This window comes from Merops nubicus, unplaced genomic scaffold, assembly GCF_000691845.1.
Source record: "Merops nubicus isolate BGI_N331 unplaced genomic scaffold, ASM69184v1 scaffold3136, whole genome shotgun sequence".
Taxonomy (NCBI): Eukaryota; Metazoa; Chordata; class Aves; order Coraciiformes; family Meropidae; genus Merops; species Merops nubicus.
In genome coordinates, this window is record NW_008615440.1 from 1520 (window position 1) to 21542 (window position 20023).

At 41.8% G+C, this 20023-nt stretch overlaps 2 protein-coding genes across 2 annotated transcripts in view; one reads left to right on the forward strand and one right to left on the reverse strand.

Moving 5' to 3' along the window:
* DNAJB13 (DnaJ (Hsp40) homolog, subfamily B, member 13) overlaps positions 1–2191 on the forward strand; it is a gene marked incomplete at its 5' end in the record, with an annotated part of 3700 nt that extends 1509 nt beyond the window's left edge. The window contains 4 exons of the mRNA XM_008942503.1: positions 990–1103; positions 1235–1348; positions 1444–1520; positions 2038–2191. Of these exons, the coding sequence (XP_008940751.1) occupies positions 990–1103; positions 1235–1348; positions 1444–1520; positions 2038–2191 (459 nt within the window). The remainder of the gene's footprint in view (positions 1–989; positions 1104–1234; positions 1349–1443; positions 1521–2037) is intronic.
* Positions 2192–10283: 8092 nt separating this feature from the next.
* On the reverse strand, positions 10284–18855 carry CHORDC1 (cysteine and histidine-rich domain (CHORD) containing 1; the record flags this gene model as incomplete). Its single annotated transcript, XM_008942504.1, has 10 exons — positions 10284–10430; positions 10935–10997; positions 11320–11439; positions 13074–13179; positions 13407–13477; positions 14524–14582; positions 15565–15665; positions 16236–16396; positions 16869–16925; positions 18806–18855. Coding segments are annotated over 10 exons (935 nt in total), but the record flags the coding sequence as incomplete, so codon positions are not given.
* Between the last annotated feature and the right edge of the window lie 1168 nt (positions 18856–20023).

A 20023-nucleotide genomic window follows, 5' to 3' on the forward strand; every position in this document is an offset into this window, starting at 1 on the left:
TTCCGGAGCGGGGCAGAGAAGGAACATAGTGTTTCCTTGGCTTTCAAGATTTCATGTTCACACTGGGCTGCATCTCCTTTGTGCTGTGAGTGACCTGTGTCCCCTCCTCTCGCTGTCCCAGTCTCCTCATCCCAACCCTGAGTTTCTCCTAGTTGATCTGATCCCATCTGTACCGCAGCTCCTTTGCTGTGGTGTACGAGCCATCCTGACCCTCTTCTCTGCCAGCTTGTACGTGGCTGGGTGAGCAGAGCAGTCATAACCCTCTCACCTTGGGCACCTTGGTGTCACAAATCACCTCTCTGTATTGTCTCTTGGGGCGATGACAGGCTTGCAGAGAGGGACTTGGGGGTGCTGTTGGGTGAAAAGCTGGACATGAGCTGGCAATGTGAGCTCACAGCCCAGAAAATCAGTTATGTCCTGGGCTGCATCAAAAGCAGCGTGGTCAGCAGGACAAGGGAGCTGGTTCTGCCCCTCTGCTCTGCTCTCTACAGGAAAGGCATGGACCTGTTGGAGTGGGTCCAGAGGCGGCTACCGAAATGACGGGAGGGCTGGAACCCCTCTGCTGTGAGGGCAGACTGAGAAACTTGGGTTTTTTTCAGCCTGAAGAAGAAAAGGCTCTGGGGACATGTTCTTACAGCTTTTCAGTACTTAAAAAGGTCCTATGAGAAAGATAATGATGGTCTTTTTAGCAGGGCCTGTTGCGACAGGACAAGGGGTGATGGTTTTAAACTGAAAGTGGGTAGATTTAGACTAGATCTAAGGAAGAATTTTTTTATGCTGAGGGTGGTGAAAAACATCGTGTTAGATGCCCCACCCCTGGAAACATTCCAGTTCAGGCTGGATGGAGCCCTGAGCAACCTGATCTAGTTGCAGATGTCGCTGTTCACCGCAGGGGAGTTGAACTTGATGACCTTTAAAGGTCCCTTCCAACCTAAACCCTTCTGTGATGCTTTGACACAGCTTTTCTCAACCCCTCATCCACCCCCCAGGTGATGAATGAAGACGGTCAAACCAGCACCATCCGAGATAAGATCCTAACAATCGACGTGCAGCCGGGGTGGAAGCAGGGCACCAGGATCACCTTTGAGAAGGAAGGAGACCAGGTGATGACTATGGTGTGAACTTTTGGGCCAGGTTTCCTCGGGACCCACTGCACGGTCTTTGCAGGTTTGCCATTGCTGTGGGTAGTTGGCAGCGCAGCTAACAGAGCAGTTCAGTGGCTTTTCCCTTGTAGGGTCCGAACATCATTCCTTCTGACATCACCTTTGTTGTCCAAGAGAAACTCCACCCAAGGTTTAAAAGAGCCAACGATAACCTCATTCATGTTGCCACCATCCCCTTGGGAAAGGTAAAGAGGCAAGCGAGGGGACGGAGCCAGCCCCAGCTGGGGTTTGCCCTCTGGGGCTGCAGGGGCAGCTCGGGGCCCTGGTCTGTGCCTTGCAGGCGCTGGTGGGCTGCTCGGTGGAGGTGAGGACGCTGGACGGGCGGCTGCTGAACATCCCCATCAATGACATCGTGGAGTAAGTGCCCGTGGGGGAGCGGCTGCTGGCCTCAGGCCATTGGGCGTGGCCTTTCTGCAAAGCTTGCTGGCCAAGGAGGTGATCAAGCACTTGGGAGGCAATTCCCAAGCACATCCTCATTGCCTGGATTACTGGGGGGCTTCAAAAGGTTTTCTGGCAGGCTCCCAGGGTCCCCGCTGCAGGATCACAGCCTGGAAGAGGAAGATGGCAACCGTGGGCTACTCTTATGGTCTGGGGCCATGTTGGTGGCAGCAGAAGCCAGGAGAGAGCTTGGTGTGGGTGGGTGAAGGACAGGAGCGAGGTGAGGTCTGGATGATACAGCCTGCAGGATGAGGAGCAAGGGCTGGAAGAGGAGAGTGGGTCACACAGTTGGAGCTGGAGGAACAAACCTGCCCTGAGAAACCCACTCAGCAGTGTGCGTAGGGCTCTGCAACCTGGGTACATCGGGGCTTAGCACTGTGACCCCCATGTCAGGATCATCTCAGGGCTCCTCCCAGCCCCTTCCTCTGCTTTGCAGCCCCAAGTACTGCAAAGTGGTGCCAGGGGAGGGGATGCCGCTGCCCCAGGACCCCCGGCGCCAGGGTGACCTCCTCATCTATTTCAACATCTGCTTTCCCAAGAAGCTCACGCCTGACAAGAAAAAGCTCTTGAGAAGCGCCCTTCTGTCCTAGGAGACAGCGACCTTCGCACTTGCCTCCCACCAATAAAGCTCTGGAGCTAGCACTGTGGCCGTGTAGAGGTTGTTCCAAGTACTGGGGACCCTAAAATGCATGATCACCCTAAAACACAGCACCCTGGAGGCTTTTTCTCCAGGGACTGAGATCCATCAAGCTTTCCAGACTCTTCTTCATAGCTGCCACCCTGCTGGCACCACTGTGACATGGAGGCTGAGGGAGGATTTTGGGGGTGCTGGCATATTCCCTGCTCAGCTCTTGCACAGGAAGCTCGTGGTTTGGGGGTGATGGTGCAGGGTGGTGAGGGAAAGACCAAAACATAGAAGAGAAGACCACAGGATTTACTCAAGGCCTTGCTGCGCTCACTGCAGCTTCCTCGGCTAGGGCCTGGCAGATGTATCTCTTTTTGGTGTTGGTGAGTGAGGTGTCTCCAGGAATGTGGCAATGGCAGCACTGGGCTTGGGAGAAGAGCTCCTGCCAGTGGCCACCAAGCCTTGTTTCAGCTGCTTGTTGCTGGTGAACATGACGATGAAGAGCCCCAGAAGCTGAACTGCAGGAGTGAGGGCACAAACCTGCCAAAGGAAGAGCTCCAGCCTCCCCACGTGGGCTCCCAGCCTGATACTGCTGTGGGTGCCACAGCCCCCCAGGAGGTGTAAGGAGGCAGGCTGGAGTTCCTACCTGGAAAGGGGGGGCCTGGGGGAGGAGACGCCCCCGTGCCGCCCCCCCACTCAAGGCTTATGGAGCCTTGACTGGGAGGACGTTGGGGAAGAGAGTACTGTGGGAGGACCCCTGTTCCAGACCCAGCTACAGCAGGCTGGACAGAGGTGAAGATTCCCCCATGAGGGGCTGGAGGGGGCCTGGGCACAGCCACCACCATGGCATCAAGGCTGCACACCCACTGGGAGTGGGTCAGCCCTCCTTGGGGCTGGGGGGGGCCTCCCACATGGAGACGGGTAGTGTCTCTTTGCACCCCACGAGTGGCACACGTGGCCATGACCCACACACCCTGACAGGACCCACAGCCCTGCTGGGGGTGGCAGAGGCTGAGGCTGAGGTGTGCTGACAGTGCCAGACTGGTGCCCACACCCAGTGCCTGATCCCACAAGGCCCTGCACCCCCTTTTCTAGCCTGGCAAGCAGAGCCCCCTTTGTGACACCCGGCAGCTGGTATGGGCAGATGTGATCTGCTCAGGAGGGGCTGGCTTGTCCCCCTTGGAAATCAAGGGTGGAAGCTGATGGAAGCCCAGGGTCTGAAGGACAGGAGACCCTAGGGTTGCTTCAGAGAGGAGGGTTGTGAGGAGAACAAGGACAAGGCTAAGGATGAGAAGCATGAGCACCCATACACTTGGCCCTCCAGCCAAGAGCAGCACTGGCCAGAGCTTTTGAAATTAAAGGGGAAGCCCTTGATGCTGAGCCCTGGTCCTGCCCCAAACCGCCCCAGGTCCCCTCAATACTCAGCCCGGGTCCTGTCAAACCCACCCCAGGTCCCTCTCTGCTCAGCCCACCCCTCTGAGCAGGCCAAGTGATGGAGGTGGGCTGCAGTGTCCCCTCGACCCTCTCCTCCTGTCCCTCTCCTGAACCCCTCCTGTCCACCACTGCACCAGGTCATGGCTCCAGGAAGGGGTAGAGGGACCCTGCTACACCCCTGCCCATTTCCCTTCCCTGCAGGGCACCCACATCAGTCTTGGCCACAGGTGCCCCATGAGGGTATCTGGTCCTGAGCACCTCCTGGTCTCCCACAGAGCTGCAGTGCGGGAGCTCCATGAGTGTCGGGAAGAGGAGCCTGACAGTGGGACCCTTGCCCTGGCTGCAGCTCCCCAGCTGCACGGCTGAGAGGTCCTGGCAGGTCTAGGACAAGTCTTCATGGGCAACCCACTGTGGGACAACTCTATATGGGCAACTCTCTGCAGGTTGGCAGAGTCCATTGGTTCTCCCTGCCACATGGCAAGCTCAGCAAAGCCCTTGAACAACGCTGGGGGCTCTGCACAGCACTGTGGGGAGCCCCGAGCGAGGAGGAGCAGGAGGAGGACTGGTCTGTTTGGCACCTCATGCTGGAGAGGCTGGAGCTAGTTCCAGTAAACTGCAAACACATTGCAACCTTCCATAAAGGGCAAGAACAGGAGAGGCGATAATGGGGAAGGCATTTCACAGGAGGGTATCAGATGAGAATAGACCTGCTGTGTTTATGTGGCACCCTCCCCAGATGTGCTTTGCCAGCTTGCTGACAGTAAGCTGCTGACGCATTCCTGATGCTGCCATCCACATTACCTCCAAACTTGGCTGGACTTTCAGAAGGAAAGCCAGGCCAGTTGCTGGACACAGCGAGTGTTGTGACAACACACCCTTATGTAACCCATAAGCAGTAGGACATCAGGGTAAGAAACGTGATCGGCTGTGAATGCTGAGCACTGAGAGATTTAGCTCCCTCGGAGATAACTTGTCCCTGCAGATAGTCCTGGAACCAACACCCCCTCCCGAAGCTCTGCTTGTGCTTCCTCAGCTCGTGGTTTCCCAGGCCATGTTTCCATACTCTCCACCCAAGCCTGCACGTCCTGGCACCTCCTGCTGCACTAAACCAGCATCTTCAGCTGGCAGCCCACACAGCACTGTCCTGGCACCCAGCCTTGTGGGGGCACTGGGGTAGCGTCACCCATTGTCACAGCAGAGCAGTGAAACACAACCATCTGGCCTCTCTCACTACAGGCAGAGAGAAACACACTTTATAAGTGAGGACAAGTTCATTTATCATCTACTTGAAATCTTAACTCTATTTATTACAGAAAACGAAAAAGCAAAGAATACTATTCTAGACAAACCTTTCAATGACAAAGCAGTCATGACTATGAGCTGCTTATCTTCCTGAGGATCCAGTATCATCCTGTCCCCCATCTCTAATTATCCCTTGCCCATGGTCCTCTACATCTCACCCCTTGCCCCAGTTTTCAAGTCCTCTGCTTCTATCAGGCTTGCATTACTCTGCTCTTCTACACAGAAAAACTGCGTGTTATTAGGATTTATATTAAAAATGTGGTTATACCATACAACCATAAAAGGTAAAACAAGGCAATAGCCACCTGGTCATGAGACAATGCAAACCAGCCAAACAAGTGAAAACAAGGCCCCAGACATGTGAAGAAAAGTTCAGACCACGCAAGCCTGGCAAGTCCCAACACCCTGCAGAGCTAACAAAGCTTGTGCCCTGCTACTAGCAATATTCACAGTTGGAGCTGATACTTTCGTATTAACCTCCAGTCTTAGCATGTTTTCTATAACTATTTATTTTTCTACAAACATATGGAACCCCTTGTCTTAAAAATTTATTTTCAACTACATTTTAATATCCTCCATTCACTTTACTAGCTTTATTCTCTTTACCAGTGTTAACTGCTCTTGGAAAGGATAAGCATCCCATCTAAGTTAGAAACCCATTGAAGTAAAAATTTCCTAACAGAAGTGCCAACAGGCTTCCAATTTGCAGAGCTACAATTAAAAACCAATTCTGAACTGAACTATTTGGTTGTAGGCTTTGTTCAAGAGTAGACACTCCAAATGTTGACCACTTTCAGAGATGAAGGCAGAACATGTGAAGTTTGGGTTAATGTTGACGTTAAAAAGTGTGACTTGATTACAAAGTGTTCCCTTGAAAAAAAATTAAATCCTTGGGCTGTACTAGTGCACAGTATCCACTCTGCCTCCCAAACATGAGTCTTGTTTTCAATAATGGAAGAACAAAATAGGCTGAGCATATTAGGCTAGAAGCACATTTGGTTAGTTTTCTTCCAAGCAGTGAATCCAGCAGTAATACTGCAGTATTCTATGTCAACAACTGTTTTGCAAATCCAAAGGGAATAACAAAAGAAGCCAAAAAAACCCCAAATGCAACCAGCATGTAATAAGAATTTTATTGAATACGTTTAGAAAAAAACTAGAACATGAAGACATGAGATTAACTTCTGCATGTAAGCTTTATGAATGTGAAGAATTAAACGACCATGCGAAAAGACATCTCCCCCCTTCAACTTAATTCGAGACTCTTACAAGGGCAAAATTATTACCACCTTAAAACAAGTGTTAGGAGAATCACAGAACAGTTTGGGTTGGAAAGAACCTTAAAGAACTCTAGAGTCTAGTTCCAACCCCCTGCCATGGGCAGGGACATCTTCCACTAGATCAGGCTGAAACCCCATCCAACCTGGCCTTGTTCCAGACATAACTCATTACTTTACAAAGGATCTCATTCTTGAATGGAGATAAAAAAATTTTAGTAGCAATTGGGAAAGACCAATGATTATCAGGTACAGTATTTAATGAATACTCATGCCATGTTTAAAGAACGCAAGCAAAAAATGCACCATTATGTAGGATAAGTAGATTCTTTTCTCAAGGCAAAATTCCTACTAAAACTAAACTGTGCTACTGAAATGGTGACTTGATAATGTACATCTTCCAGGAGATCATCCAGTGGAAGATTTTTTGGTCAAATTACATCAATGCAGCTGAACTGCCCAGTGCTTAACTGTATATTAACATTAAATTCCAACTCCTCCAAGACACGCTTCTTTTATATTCTGTTAGACAAAAAATACGTAATGTTGGGTAGGAAAATGGGTTTATACATGAGGGAACAGATTAAGATTTCTGTCACAAACTTGTATACCCATGCAATTTTTCCTATTAAGGGGTTGTGAAGGAAGAGTTTCATATGCACCTGGGCAGTGAGTTCTGAGACATGCAGCAGTGTGCATGTGTAACGTGTACAGCCATGCTGAAACACACGAGAGCCTTCACAGACTCATCAATTGTAAAAATACAGTGAGACTGTTAACCAGCTTGGTAAATATAGCACCACTTCTGAAAATATGAAAAAAAGGGTAAATTTAACAGCAAGTATTCCAGAACCTACTTTGCTTGTTATTTTTTTCTACTGTTCTCAGACAGGTGAAAGCTTATGTGATCAAAACTCACTGAAGTTTACTTCCCAATCTTGCTTTTGAGAAAATAGGGTGATTGGTTTGGTACACCACAGTCGAGTTCACCTTTCCACGGTTACTAATAGAAGTCACAGCCAAACCAATATCCCATTGAAGTGTCAGGACATGATGTCATCTCCTGAAATACCCAGGTCTAACACTGATGTGTTGAAGCCTGTTCTGAGGAACTGCTCGAAGCACTCAAATTCAGTGACACAGCTTCTGCAGCATGATAATGGATGTAGACATATGGTTCTAAAAAGCTGCTGAGAACTAATGCAGTTAAACAAGAGACTTATGGCAGTCTATACCATGTGAAAACCTGTCTTTTTATTTTGAAAACCATCAGAGGCCATAGAAAACTAGGCTATCTTCTTGCCTGAAGAAAGCTGGTGGGTTTTTTTGCTTACTTTTTTAAACAGGTGAATTCTAAAAGTGGTTTTATTGCCACTCGTGGGGAAAGTCATACAGAACTCCTGAACTATCTTTAACTTTGTGCTCAAAGTATGAACAGCAGGAAAAGAGTAAGAGGAATGAATAAAAACCAAAACTGAGGACCATTTCTCTACTTATGGCCAGGTTGACTCAGCTAGCAGCAGAGTGTAGTATGAATAGCGTAACAAATAGTCAGAGGGTCCCAAGCCTGCAGCACTAACAATAGGTGGTCTGTTCAACCACATTTCTCTCCATTCAGCATTCAGTACACTACAGGAAAATATGACTTGTTTAAAAACAGAACTTCTGCTTTCCCAGGAAATTTTATTTCCCTTGTAGGTCTTCCAACTGGACTTTACATGTTGTAAACCTACAGCATGTGAAAACGAAAACAAACTGAAATTATGTTAAAAAACGTGGAGAACATTTTAGGGTGTTTACATATACATATGGAAAGACACATGTTTAAACTTGCTTGTTAAATAAGAACTTAATCCTGGCACTTAAACACTGCTTGTTTTGCTGTCCAAATTCAGGGTTCTGCATACAAAAATACAGATGGCACACCAGTAGCTACAGCTATCTGGAATATTTCATCCACTGAAGTGAATGTTCTCAGTATTATAATAAGAGCTCCACTTGGGAGTTCAGAACACACCAGGGAACATCTGTTCAATTTTTTAAGGGCCATTTGCAGGCATACACTTTTGTAAGCTTGTACCCTACCACTTCACAGCACCTGACATTTTGACTTTTTTTTTTTTTAAGCATTATTAGAGGTTAATAGAATCTTTTGGGTAGAACTTGGAGCTGGAACTTTCAATAGGGACCCAAGAGAGAAAGCAACCACACTCCCTCCCAGTCAGTAAAGAAACAGGATCTTGAAATGAAGGTAAAGAAGCACCAAACCATTCAACTGAATTTCATATATACAGCACTGGTGTTACTTTCTTGGTGTTCGAGGATGGTTTCTTTGGTAATCTATTTCCTACTACTTTAAACATGGTGTAGGACTTCAAGTACTGCTAGAGACAGAACTCTGAGCTCAAGTCAAATTCTGTGTTCTCTTAGCATTATTCCAGGTCTGCCAAGGCCGGCAGACGAGCATTCATACATTTCAACAGTCCACAGGACTACATGTTAACATATATATGTTCAGCACAGTAAATAATGGTGGATGTTTTGCACGATTTCTATACAAACCCATTGTTTTTCTCTCAGCTGCAACCCAAAATTAAGAAACTACGGCAGAAAGATAAACTAGCATTACTGCATGTGTTGCTGCTTGGAGGAAAGTCTCATCTTTAAAACTATCCTGGTTTCAACCACAAATTTTACTGATAGAGAATTGAAACGAAAAATAAGGTTTTGATTTCTAATTAGTGTTTTGCTTATGCTGTTCAAAAGAAATAATATTTAAAAAATATTTTAAATCAAAGGTATAGTTATCATAGAATCATCAAATCATTTCAGTTGGAAAAGACCTTTACGATGAAGTGCAACCATTAACCCAGCACTGCCAGCCCAACACTAAACAATGTCCCTCAGCACATAATCTACATTTCTTCTGAATATCTCCAGGGATGGTGACTCCACCATTTCCCTGGGCAGCCTGTCCCAGTGCTTGACAACAGCATTATGATTTGAAACAGACATTTTAAAGCTTGTTGTTTGTTTCTCCTAAGATATGTCCTGTAGATAAATTTCAGTCTTAGATTATCGTCTTCCTAAACACAAGCTATGCATATCTACATGGAACTGATTTTCCTGAGACACCTACAGTGCGTGCTGCCTTCTCCTACTACACGCATCCATCTACTTTGAAAAAAAGAGTTATTTTTTTAATGTAGAAAAGGACTGAATATACATTCTGAAGACTGGCAAATATATAAAGCACCTCGGTTACTTTATAATAGTCTGCCATATGTATATTCTCCACAGCTGAGATGCTAAAATTATTAATTGATTTTGCTGTTCGTTCATATATTTAACAATTCAAATACCAGATGTACAAGAAAAAAATCCTTCTTGACAGCTCTATTTATTTTAATCTGATCTCCTGCTTCTATACATGAAAGACAGCAAAAGTCAGCAAGTACTAAAATCCTTAGCAAAATACCATTTATTATAACCCTACACAACCAATGGGTATTGAAACAAACATTTGTTTCAAAAGACAAAAATGCAAAACTGCAAGTATTCTTTCATATTCTTTCATATTTATGTATCTTTTTGTTCTAGATGTGAAACTGCGTGCTAATCACTTCAGGAACTCAGATTTCTCTATCTGCATTACTGCATGCTTCACAATGAACAGTGCTGAATTTAACATGTGCTACCCAGTTGATCCAGTCTAAATAGAACTCCTGAAAAATTACCATGCAGAGTGGCCCGAGAACACAGTTACCTGGACAGTCAGTGCATGGCAGGTATGGCTGTAAGCAAGGGGCAATAGCTTTTTCACTCTAAATCCCCATGAAGACATCCAGCTAGAATAAATACACTCACGGGCACAAGAGCAGAAGCAGCTATTATCCTTCAAGCTTACAACCCAATTTACTGTGCGTCAAATTTCTTTGTAGAATGGAACATACAATCTAACAAAAAAAACCTATATAAAGTTAAATATTTGATTACAGTAGCAAGTCACCACTTCGTTAACGGGAAATAACTTGTCTCTTGGAATCACTGCTGATCTGAATTCTCAGTTTTCTGTTGCGTGCTGGACAGCGGTAGTTCAAGACTGGCCCATAACAGGGGCTCTGCTTTTCTCATGGTGAGCTCGATCTTTGTGGCTGTCATGTTCACGTAACTCCTCTTCACATCGATTACCTACAACAGAACACAGTTCACACTTCAGTTTAAGAAACAAACTGCTAAATATTTGGGAATTAAGTTTGGAAGAATACTTTATCACTAAATTTCAGCAGATGTTTAGGTAGATGGAGTTCCCTGTGTTGTCTAGACAAGTCAGCCCTCTGCCATTCCCAAGCTCTGAACGTAAGACTTCCACACACAACACACACACATTGGTCTAACACATACATAAGCATGCAGCTCCACAGTGTGAAAGGTTTTCTGCAACAGCACTATTGTGGTGTTGGGATCCGACAGGACCTAAAGAGATCACTTCTGCTCAAAGCAGCATCAACTATGATGTCATACCCGACCACCTAGGACATTAGATTAGGGTTTAAATTTAATTACCGAAAGGCATGAAACGGAATTTCTTTCAGTAAGCAGAGTAATGAGGAAAACCAAACTGTGTTGATGAGGGTTTATGTTTTGTTGCGGTTTTACTATTTAAAAAAAATAAAATAAAAAAATTATACTTACTCCCCATAATTTCACACTGCGATGAAATTCCTTTTCTCCTTCAAATACAATATGGATATTTAACTTAAAAGGAAAAACAACAGAAAATTTTGTCAGGCTAATAAACATTTGACTCCTCAAGCACGTTTAAACAAAGTATATCACATTAGGACTCGGATCTTATAATGAGCAAAGCAATCAAATTGTCCCTCAGACATAGAAGTGAAAATCTACTCTAATTGATTCTGGTACAGTATCATAGTCAATAGTGGCCATATTTACATTCTGGAAGCTGTATAATTTTCTTCAAATCTGTAATTATGAAACCAGAGCAGTGTTTTAACACTTGGTTAATATCAGTAGCTGTAAAACCACATATCATGGTAATCTTAAGGCAGATACTCACCATTGTGCTATTTGCTTCTACATAGCTCAGATCAGGAACAGAGTTTTTAGCATATACAGAAATAGTCACTTCTCCTCCAGTCTGGTGCCAATCATGCCTGCATGGAACTACTTTCTTACCCTACATAAGGAAAATGGTACAGAAGAAAGACTTAAAAACCTATTCAGGAGTATTTTTACAAGATTAATCAGGATAAAAGCCCAGGACTATTTTTGTAGCCAGCAACCATAGCTAATAAAACACTATATTTAATGCTCACAGGAGACTGCAAGACTGTACTTAGATCTCTTTTTACTATGTATTTCAGCTATTGGTCCCTGACAAAAATTAAATGTGCAAAAACCAATGTTTATGACAGAGACTACAGTGAGAAACCAGGACATTGTGCCAGAAAAAACCTCCACCCCCCCCCCTCAAAAATACCAACCAAACAACAATATGTTACTTGTATTAACTTCCTTTCTAAGACTAGTTATTCAGCAGGTTGTAGAAAGCAACTCAGCAAATAAAAAGAAAGCCATGACTCCAAGAAACTTTTATATAACTACAAAAAAAATGTTGAATATTACCCTGTTTTCTGATGCAGGAAAAAACAAATGATGAAAAAAAAAAAAACCAAAATAACCATGAAAAGGTTAAGTAAAAAAAGCCTAACCCTCTTAGCTAAAAGCTCATTATCTCAACATAGACACTTCCTTAACACCTGGGTAAATTCTTTAGAAGAATACTTTACTGGTTTAGGCTCACAACTGCAGCTTTTTTTTTTTTTTTTTTTTTTTAATCCTTCCTTTCTGCATTTGAAAATAATTCTTAAATTTTCAAAGCAAGGAGCAACTCTATGACTTAAAAGGACTTGTGAAGCAGCTGCTGTAGAATGAGGTAATAGAACTACACTTTATGTAATATGTCTTTATTTTCTTCTGTTAGATGTTACTGATATTGGCACTATGAAACTCATTTTGCCTCAGCAATAAACAATAAATTCATAACAAGAATTTGGTATTCACCTGCATCCAACATGTAACCACTTAATGTTTTTGAAGAAAGCATTCAGTTCCATTATTATGTTCTACAAAATTCTTCAAGAAACTTTTTAAACTTTGAATGGAAGTGTTTTTCAACTTTTAATTCTGCAGTTTGTTCCCAATATTGCAATGAAATAGCTACGAACGAAGCAGAGATCCTCTCTCTGTATTTGTTACACTGGTAGCCAAACCAAAACACTCAATTATATTCAGACCAGAAAAACAAACTGAAGCCAAATTAGGCAGAAAAAGGCAAGAAAAACAACAGAAAAACTACTCTGTGTGGAACTAGAAGTGCAGTTATCTTACTACAGAACTTGTAAGGCTGCTCTCTTCCTGGTCTTTGGGAAAGACTTTTAATAATCTTGAAATAGTACATATGGAATATATTCTACGTGGAATACTATAGACTAATTTCTTAACTACCAAAGCAGAAAAGACTACCTTTTTTTTTTCCCTGAATTTTCCAAAATCACTTTTACAATAACAGTGATGCTATACATATCACCAAAAAGAAAGGCTGTACTCTATTCCAAGTACACTTCTACCAACAATTACCTCAAACTTCATTTCTGTTGTCACACTGTGCGTAACATCCTCCCCATTATATCAGAGGTAGCAATCTGTAACAGCTCTACTACAGTAATAACTCAATCAAGCCACCAACTACACTCCAGTATTCAAAATTCAGAAGGGCCAGCTACAGAACACACCGCCAGCGCTGCTTACCGCATCCTTTTTAGTCCACACGTGCGTGCCTGTTGTGCAGCCTTCTTGAGCTAAAAACGTATTGAAGTCAGACGTTTTCCTTTTACAACAGCTCCAGTACTTCATCCTTGAAAGTTTGCAAAGTAATTAAACAATATTTAGGACACTATTTACTGTGAATGCTTAAGAGCTCTCCTTTATGCAATGTTACTGTTAATTTAGTACAGGTGCATCAAGCATTGTCATCTTTGAGTGAAGAAAAACGTACAGAACAAAAGCAAGGCAACGTCTATAAAGGAAGCAGGAGCACCTAACAGACTACTAAAAACAATTTAAAATTAACTGAATACTAACCCTTCATGGAATATAGGTACACCAGAATGGTATATACATACTTCTTCTGTGCTGTGTGGTCCTTCGTACGTCTAGTAAAACAAAGCATTTAAAATGTGTTACTGCTGCAGGATAAAGACGGAGGGGAAAATATCAGAACAAAACACAGCTCACAACAGAAGCACTGAACAAAGTACTACAAAGCTGCTGAGTAAATATTCTAGGCCTAATGACTTGTCCAAGCTTCACAAAATAACCATTCAACCTTCCATCACAGAAGATTCTCTGGCACTCCCCCTTCACAAACTGTGCATTCTATCAGTTCAATAGTGTTCAATGGCGCCATCATCTATGCCCCCAATGGTCACTTTAGATCCTCAGAGATGCCTGTCTTTAAAAATACTCTGAGTATTCAGAGAAAATAAGTACTTAACTGGAAAATAAACTGCATTTATCATTCATAAAACACACGGATTCTCAAAAGAAAGTTAAACAGTAGCAACCCTGCCACTGAGTATCGGATCAGTTCTTCATAACACAAACAAGTTCTCCTTCCACCAGGGTTTCAGTAGAAAATGCAAAAATCTGTCAGATGTCCAGTGAGATATCAATTTAAATTCTGCTGTCATTTTCTGCACAACACAAGAACACCAGTGTAAAAAAAACCCTTTGGTTTACATGACTATGTAATATAAAGACTAATTTTGGTGCTCAAGGTGTTAAACCATTTTCTTTGTGGATTCTTCTGGCAGAAAGCATTAACTGATAAGATCTGCAGATGCTTCTGATCTGGACAGAGATTATCAGGGGCAATTCAAGTATCATCACTAAGCCACCACTCACCAATATTATAGTTGCCATTTTAAGTTGAAACACATCAGTATCACGGGTCTGGCGAGCTCAGTCGTTACCAGTTCAAAACAGGTTTAAGAAAAAGTCACCTTGGACTTCCCGCACACATGGCACAAAACAGCCCACACTTGCCAATACCAGAGCGTGTTATCAAACGTGCATTCGTTAAGCCTGATGGACTTTGTGCCATTTCCAAATTCATTTGTAGCACATGAAAAAACACCCACAAAAAGAAAACACTTAATACTTCAGCAGCTGGTTTGCAGAGTGGAACTGAACCACTTACCTTTGAACAGCCTGCATTTTTACATGCCGTCCCTATCTTGATTTCATCACTGTCTTCCTCTGTAAGGAGAATTATATTATAGAAAATAGTAACTGAATTGTATAATGTGATAAATATTTTGCTTTTATTAAGAAATAAAAAGAGCTAAGAAGTAGATTGGAGAAAACCCTCTCAAGCTGCCTATGTTCTGCCCAGCACTGAAGTCTGCCAGAAAAGTAGAAAGAAACAGGAACTATACAAACATTCCAAAAGCTGTATCACCTATGCATCAGATTTTAGGTTTTACACCTTTATGCTGTTTTAAGTGGGGACAAAAACAAACAAACCCCAAAAATCAAACTGATGAAGAGGAACATTACAATCATAGGGGGAGAGAACAATCACTCATCTTGTTTGGTTTTGTAAAACTAAAAATGTATAAAAAGCTCCAATTGCTGTCTATAAATGTACACAAGACAAGAATCTGGGCACCAAGTAAAAAGAAGAGCTAAATGACAGTTTTGGCACAAGAACAAAGTATAAAACAGGCACAAACGTAGGCTGAAATTAGAAAGTATTTCTTAAGGAGCAGTGCAGCTCTGGAACTAAATTCCAAGTAAACTGTGGGAAGAAAAAAAAAAAAAAAGAGGAAAACCAGACGAAGGTAAGCCAAGTAGCCTTCAGAGGCATTTCACCAGTTTATGAAAGGCTTTATATGACATCGTGTTTGCAATGACATTTCCAATTTCTTGGGAGCACTTTCAGTCATATGTGTGGAAATGGATGTTCCCATCATGCCCATTATAGCCACAAAATCTTAAAAAACAGGCAGTTCAAATAATTTTAATGGCAACATACTGCTCCTAACACCCAAACCTCCATATTGTTCATGTTTCAAGTTGGATTATCGTTCCCTAGACTGGAAGGTATTTCCCAGATTACTAAGGACAAGTTCACAATAGCATGAAATAATGACTTCAGAAACAAAACCCAAAAATAGAATTGCATTTATTTGTGTGACAATTACCATCATATACCTCCTTAATCTCCCTATATCCTCACCTTTTTTCTCTTCATTTTCTGAGGAGAGTTTCAGTTTATCTAGCGCTTGCTTCAAGGAAGCTGACACTTTCAGCTGCAAGCTTGTCATTGGTTCATCTGGGCTGAAAAAAAATGTCCACATACTCACATCAGCTTCATGAAAAATAAATCATTTACAATAGACAACAAAGTAGTAAATTTTAATCTTGCTATAAGGCTCCTCCTTTCCAGTCTCCCTTACAACAACAAACAAGCAAACTATACTCATAAATGCTAGAAGAAATTTAAAAGGCAGTGTTGGCTTCCAACAGGAAATCCTAAATACTCTATAACAAAAATAAATCAGAGAGATTAAGGGATTTAAATACAGGCACCCTAAAATTATTTTTTATGGCTGTTTAACAAAACACAACTGCTAGAAGCATTCTGAGCTATGAGGCTTTACACTGGAATTTTTGTTTCCCGTGAAGCTAAATGCTGAGGGATCCAGTACCACCTTGTCCTAACCAGAATTCTTTCAGCTCATTTGGAAGCCTAAGATAACATCATCACTGCTCCCAAACACAGGCTCTTCTAAAGTTATTCTGCGATTTTTTACACTTTATGAAATGTGTTAACACTGAATAACCAAACAAGCTTTAACTTGGCCAACTGACCATAAATTTGACAAAACTTAGTTTCAAATACTATACCTTGGCCTTTTAATGGTTTCCAATGGTTTTGGTGCTTTAATTATGTGTTCTTGAAATCTGGGTTTCAATTCAGCAAGCTCCTTCCGTTCAGAGGTAGTTTTGACTTCTGGTTTGACAGGCTCAGGAGGTTTCTCACTGTTATGGAGACCCTTTGTACAGCCCTATTGTGGAAAGCATACGTTTATATATACATGCTGTGTAATTTGTATACACAATTAAAAAAATACAAAAAGCTGCAACATGTTTTCTCGATCTACTTCTTCAGCTCCATCTTCACCTTTAGCCCACTCTAAATATTGGCTGCAAAAGAAATCCTGCAACTAAAGTGGAAAATACCTTCATTTGGACATAGATTAAAGAAAAATGCATACTTTCAGTAATCAGAGTAACAAAAAATACTGACCTACCTTCCTTGCTAACAAGCATCTAAATAACTTTTGATAGAATTATAATCATTAAAGCTTCAAAATGAGACTCAACTTCAACATTTTAACAAGAGAAGTAGTGCAGGCAAGACTTAAGACAGTTTTAACCAAAGTACACAAATTTTAAACATGTAAGTACCTGTGTGAATTAATATTTATCATGTCCATTTGACAAATATAAAAACTGTAAATAATCATGAGTACATACCACAATGCTTAAGAAGTCAGAAAAGTCTGTTGTTCTTCTCTTACAACATGACCAACCCTATAAACATTTTGGAATAAAAACAAAACAAGCATGATGACCTTACTTGGCAACAGCTCATAAAAAGCACAGGCAAATTATATTCCTTTACAAGTTGCAGCACATCACGATTAGAGATTATTTTCTTCCCGTCTCTGGACAGCATCATCTCCATCTGCATTTTAAAAGCCAGAGGAATCTGTTACAGCTGCCAGATCTAGTTCACTCATGCTGCCTTAATCATCAAGTTCTGTGAACGTGAGGCAATATTTCCATGACAAGTCAGATGCCAACTCTGTCCAACAGAAATGTTATTTCATCTCATAAGGTAACACATAAACAAAACAAAAGAATACTGTACCTGAGACTGGGCTCACCTGTAGCAGGATGTACAGGCTCCCTTCCTAAAATGATGAGGACTTTTTCTTTGCTCAAGCACTAGTCAAGATTTTCAACTGCCCTTCCCACCACAAAGCTGGGTATCTGCACTGTATAGCCATCTACCCAATTACATCAACTAACAGCACTTTTTGTTATATGAACTAGAAATCTAGTTTTAGAGAAAACTATCTTGCTGCTGTGAATAAAGTATCTTAGAACTCAAAGAACCTTACTAGAGGCAGCAGTTTGAGCAACAAATGCGCAGCCGCTTTGAGAGCTTCAGCAGTGTGACAAGATAGGGTTTAGGTAGGTGTCTCTAAAATATCCTCAAAATATTAACTATTTCCACAGTTAAGGAGCCAAAAGTTTCACCCTGCCTACTTAGCTATCTAGAATTCATAGCAGGAAGAAATCTACTCCTACAAAATGATGAAAAATTTTCAATTAGGCTAAGGAGAGGGGGGGGAAGTAGTACTTTTTAAAAAATAGTGCATACCTAAGAGAAAGAGGAAGTTAACACAAGTTTTTGAAGTAACTGTTTAATTTCTGTCTTTAAAATTAGGTGCCCATGGCACATGATGGCCGATTCCAGAGTCAGATACCACAGTCTGAGCAACAGCTCACAGAAAACACCCAGCACATAGGCACAAGCTCCTGCGAACTCCAAGAACACCACATTATGGGACAGGGATGAGATGCACTGCCAATAGAAACAGTTCCTAAATACCAAGAAAAAATACTTGCCCCAAAGCTCAGTTAAAATAGCACTTTGGTGTCCTAAGAAAGGTCACTTAGGCTGCTGTATTAACACAGCAACCAGTGCGAGGCTCCATTTCAGGACACCAGATTTCTGACCATACAAAATTAAATTGTTAGAATGACTTCCAGGACTGTTTTGGCAGCTGTGTCTCAAACAATTCCAGTTTAATATAACAAATATGGCCTATGCAGTTGGCCTAATCACTGCAGACAGAAACAAACAGGTATATTTAATTCACTACTGAATATGCCGCCTAAGAAGCCTGGACAGCTGCATCAGAGGCACGGGTGACCAACCTAACCAACAGTCATTTGGCCTTCTCACAGAACACAATTATTTTTTACAGTAGGCAAATGTCACATACACATTAGTGCTCCAGCCACATAAAACCATAAGCAGCTGGTCAGAATTCCAAGCAAGTTAATTAACTGGAATTAACGAGTATGACAGTATGACACCTCTCAGTGCCTCCAAAGACCTATTCAGAGGACATAATTAAACTGTTAAAACACCTAAGGTCAATCAATGGGAAACCTGCATCACACAGACACGTGTGGCATTTGGACCATATGAGTAGAGTTTTAAAATTTCTTCTTCGGGTTTAAGTGCTTTCCTAGTTTCATGGGGTTGCTTTGACGTGATAGGCTGAACAATAGTTTCTACAACACTGCAAGATTTGGAATTAAACAGAAAATACAAGCATACTGTTTTACATATATGATCAATATGATAAGGCTTAAAAGGGTAGTTGCATACTTACTTTGAGAGCATCATGAAAGACTGGAACACCTGGATGATAAGTGCATGAATCTAAAAGAAAATTACTATTATTACTATTTGGGCATACCAAGAATCTTTATTCATCTCATCAGAAACAGAGCAAAAATTTCACGCTTGCAATTCATGTGTGCTGTGAGCTGTCTCACTTCCCTAAGTGCACGTAATTATGAAGGAAAATAGAGACTCCACAGAACAAGCTTTTCGAGTCCATATATTAAACCTAAATAATCAATGTTTTCTTCTGTATTATACAACACAAACCAGAAGGCATCCAACACAAACTTCTACTTTCATACAGGGCAAGTAAACTTTCTATGGACCATGCCCTCAACAATCATCAGTCCTTACTGGTAAGTCAGCATAAGTAAGACATAAAATACTTGCTTACATCACTAAATACATCTACTTGTACTGATCAAGGCTTGATAACTAGAAGCACTCTTAAAAATACGCTCTTAACACAAATCTTGAGTTCATGATTTTATCCATAATATTTAGCTTGTTCTTTTGTCACTGGTCACTGTCTGTAGCATCCTAGGTCACTTAAGGACTTGAACCCAAAGGCCTGTTTTCCATACACACAAATTAGACATGTCAATACTATCAATAAATAATAGATTCTGTATGAACACTGAAACAAAACTTCCATTAATAGAACTGTTTATATTAATAGATGCTTATGAACATTACAGTTTTTGATGTAGCAACTGTTCCTTTTTTACTGAATATAGTTTTTTTTCTTTCCAAGTGCAACATAATTGCTCTGATTATATAACTTCTCTTTGACAGATACCGCATGGGACCTGAGTTGAAAAGCAGTGGCAAACACTAGCTTTTAAATGACATTTTTGTTGTTGTTAGAAACAGCCAAAATTAAGAGTAACACAGCAGTAACAATTTTTATAATGTGTCTCTAGAACTGAAGAGTGAAAAATACCACAATGCACATAATAGGAAGCAAAAGAGAAAAGTGATACATAATTCTACTAGTAATATGCCTATAGATATATAGAAATCCCCTACAAACTTTGTTGTTTTCATTTTTCATAAATAGGTAGATTTTAAAGAAAACTTGCTTAGTATAATTTTTTCAATTTTATATTCAGTGCCTAAGTCTAAGGCATTAACACAGTCTGACAGTCACCACTTGCCACCTCAACTCAAAAGGCACCCATTTTGAGACCTCAGTCTTTCAGCA